At 35.2% G+C, this 4007-nt stretch overlaps 1 protein-coding gene across 1 annotated transcript in view; it reads left to right on the top strand.

Moving 5' to 3' along the window:
• Positions 1-3295: 3295 nt before the first annotated feature.
• LOC122079265 (protease Do-like 7) overlaps positions 3296-4007 on the top strand; it is a 52176-nt gene continuing 51464 nt past the window's right edge. Inside the window, exon 1 of the mRNA XM_042645587.1 lies at positions 3296-3367. Within this exon, the coding sequence (XP_042501521.1) occupies positions 3317-3367 (51 nt within the window). The 5' untranslated portion in view covers positions 3296-3316. The remainder of the gene's footprint in view (positions 3368-4007) is intronic.

The raw sequence follows: 4007 nt of genomic DNA, 5'->3' as shown, positions 1-4007 counted from the left end.
GACAAAAAACAAAAAACAAAAAACAAAAAACAAAAAACAAAAAACAAAAAACAAAAAACAAAAAACAAAAAACAAAAAACAAAAAACAAAAACAAAAAAAAATACTAATCCTTATTGAATTTTGATACATAAAATTCATGCAGGTGCCTTTCTACATTGTGGCTCAACTACTAGGGTCAATTTTTGCTAGTGGCACCTTGTGCCTGATGCTTGATGTCAAAGCTGAGGATTTCTTTGGAACTGTTCCAGTTGGTTCCGATGGCCAATCTCTAACCATTGAGATTGTCATCTCTAAGATTATAAGCAGTTAATTATTGCTTTTTGAAGCTGATGTACTCCTCTTTTTTTTTATCTTATTATTACCTACACATACTAATCCAGCTCTTTCATACAATTGATTAAATGAGGTCACTACAGATTTCGAGACACTACTATTATGTGAACTTGCGGCCACTCAGAAGCCATGGTTAATATTTATGCGTAAGACAATCAAATGACTCAAGTCAATAAAATCTCAAGGGGTAACCGAGTTGGCAAGGAATCTTGGCCTTAAGTCACTAACATGTTGTGCTTAATGCTCTTCATTGCTTTCAGTAAAAGTTGAATGGTTCTCATTCAACCCCAATATGATCCGATCCATGCGGTTGTGGGGTCAGTATAGACCATCGGGACTAGTTAGACTGAAGATTTAGATACCCATTTTTAGCCCCCCCCCAAAAAAAAAAAATTGAGTGTTCCGGTGAATTAATTGATGCCTCATCCTTGACCACGTCTTAGCAAAGAGACACTTCTCCTTTAGAATAATTAGAAGTGGGCTTGTGGATACTTGGTTCGAAAATGAAGAACATGATAGGTTCATGTTCATAATATAAGTTTAAAAGTTGTTTTACATCCACTAATTTGGATTTTGAAAAAAAAATTACTTAATCCTAAAAGTTATTTATAACTCATAGTTATTAAGAAATAAAACAATTTCTTTTATTTATAGGAAAACAAATGGAATATCCTAAAATACCTCATCTCTCTTTCCATGTTTTGTTACTTTCTTTTGGAAAAATTACATGATTACCCACTTTTGGGTTTATCTTTATAAAATTACCCACCAAAAGTTTCAGTTAACAAAAATACTCAAAATTAGGTTTCTTTTTACAAAATTACCCACTTAAAGTTTAAGTTAACAAAAATACCCAAAATTGAGTTTGGGTTTACAAAACTACCCACTCAAAGTTTTAGTAATAAAAAAATACATGATTATATGTGGAAGATGAAGAATCACTATTTTGGGTAGCTTTATAAATCCAAATGGGATTTTGGGTATTTTTGTTAACTGAAACTTTAGGTGGGTAGTTTTGTAAACCCAAACCTAATTTTGGGTGTTTTTGTTAACCAAAACTTTGTGTAAGTAATTTTGTAAAGGGAAACTCAAAAATGGATAATCATGTAATTTTTCCCTTTTTTTTTTTCTGTTTATACAAATATGTGGGACCAACCATCACCTCCACGTTGTCCTCCTCCTCCTTCTCTTTTCTCGGGTTCGCACCATCTCCTGTAACCCCACAATTCCACCACACCCTCCTTTCTTGTTTTCACTCTCCCCTCCCATGTTACCCCCCACACTCCCTTGTTTCCCTGCCTCCACTGTGCTCTCATCAACCCACACCCATCCCCAGCTTCCCTAACCGCCCCGGTTGCGTTTCCTGATGTTCTTATAAATCATTTAATCGGTTATGTTTTTCAAAAGCCATATAATTCAAATGACGTTGTCAAATCCGAATCAATAGTTACTAGGATAGCTAGCCAGAATCAGCTTCATCTCTCCTATTAGTAACCACTCCAACCCATATCACACCCCAAAGGTGGTCCCCACACCGATGGATGGTGTGAGATGGGTGTGGTGGTTACCTAAAGGGGAGGGGATCTGACTTTAGCTAGTAAGGACTAAGGAGTGTGGATCCACTATGAGAAAAAGGTTTTCCGCGGAGGAATGTGCTAGTATGGCCCCTCTATTTAGAGTCTCAGACACAAGGAATGAAATGATCGATCTGCCTCATAAAAGGAAAATAATATTTATGTAGATATTTCCTTATATGTTTCTATTGGTCCTTCTTACGCACGCATTAGAATGGCACTTCCTCGGAAAAAATACTTTCCCATTATCAATTTATCTATGTCGTTTAACTAATTTTCTCTTTGTCGGAGAAAAGAAAAAAATAAAAAAAGAATGCCAGAACAGTGACAAAGACATTTCTGTAAATTTGATCCAATAAAGACAAAGCAGAAGACGAAATTCGATGGAATTTCCAGCCATGAAGGCTCTGTACTGTAACGATTCTATTTTTTTAACTTGGTTCTGGGTCTGGCACACTTCTTTGCATTTCTATTTTTTTTTTTAAGTGATTCTGCGTCTTAAATGTTGTATGGTAACCCAACAAAAAAAAATGATTTTGTTACCTGGAAGAAACAAAAACTTGTATGGTTCGCACTTAAGATAATCATTTCTGTTAAAAACCAATATTTACATAAAATTCCATCTATACCATGAGTAATAAAATTGTAGTCAGTGATCTTAAGAAGAAGAAGTAAGCACAAGCAGTATAGAAGAAGAAGATCTTCCTCTCTTTGGATCCTACTCTCAGACAAAAATTTTTGCAACATTAATCTACATAAACTGTAAGCTATCTCTTGCACTATAAAGTTCTTATATGACATAATATCCTAAAATGATTGTTTCACGGCTTCAATTGATGGATGACTCGTGGAATCATATATATATGAGCCATCTCCTCAAATTATAAGCCAATATGGCTACACGAACAGAGCAATTGACACCCAAATATGAAGAAGATTATAATGAAAGTTACAGAATTTCTTGCAAATTCCCACAATATCGTTACATGTATGCTCATCCAGGTAAAGAATGCAAGAAGTAACCTGCTGTTTTAGTCAAAATCTATTACATTTTCGGGCAAAACTTACCAAAGATGAACTTGGACCACTAGGCTGAAAATAATGAATCTTAAATCTAACAAGAGCCTAGCATAGTACCACGTCAGTGGTTGATTATTACAAACAAGAGAGACCTCGCTGCAACTTCAAATCTTGACCAAGAGAGAGAGACGGAGATCATCCTACCTCGTCGACACCAATCTGCTTCGTCTTCATGCATGTGGCTGCGACCTGTTGGAACAACAAAATAAACTGCAAAATAAGAAAAAAATATATAGTAGAGTGAAAAAGAGAGGGGGGGGGGGGGGTTCACTTTATTTATTTGCCATCATTCCTCCAATGCTTCGCAGGGCCTGTGGTTGCAGAAGCTATGTTTGTAAATCGTGAAGAAATCCCGGTGCATCCCATATATAGAGATCCTGTGAGTGTAGTTCGGTCTATGCTCTGTTTAATTGTTTCTTCCCGTTTCGTCATTTTGTTAGTGTTCTTAGTGATGGAATTTTGTGCCATTGTGAGTCCACAAATTACACCGTTTTATTATTCTAGCACATGACCACCGTGTTGAGAATTTAGAAGCCATTTCGGCTAAATTACAAGCACTTGAATTGTGCATCTAAAATATGTAGAAGTAATATTGGTCATGGCTTAATAAGAATATTTATTTTTTGGATAAGTAGTATGTGTGTATTGAGAAAAAGAAAAGGAACAGAAAAGGCAATCCCCACTATCTTCTTTGGACAAAAGGAAGAGGGATCCCTAGCTCAAGCAGGACATGCCCTGCAAAAACAAAATAAAAAGAATACATCCAAAAAATTTAATATCTGTAGTACACCATAACAGCTGCATCTTCTACACAAGAGCATTCAACTCACTAGAATCCTGAAATAAAATATGATAGATGAGTTAAGTTTCCCAATACATGGGAACGGTTACCAAAATTAAATACATATTGTTTTATTGTTTTTTCTGTCATATTTTATGTATATTCTTGTATTTGAAATTCAGAATTGATTGTTAGCCAAACTAGTCTTCTTGGGCCAGTTTTTTTTTTTTTTTTTTTT

This window comes from Macadamia integrifolia, chromosome 5, assembly GCF_013358625.1.
Source record: "Macadamia integrifolia cultivar HAES 741 chromosome 5, SCU_Mint_v3, whole genome shotgun sequence".
Lineage (NCBI taxonomy): Eukaryota > Viridiplantae > Streptophyta > Magnoliopsida > Proteales > Proteaceae > Macadamia > Macadamia integrifolia.
The sequence above is the reverse complement of the archived record's forward strand: the minus strand, read 5'-3'. Positions and strand labels throughout refer to the sequence as shown.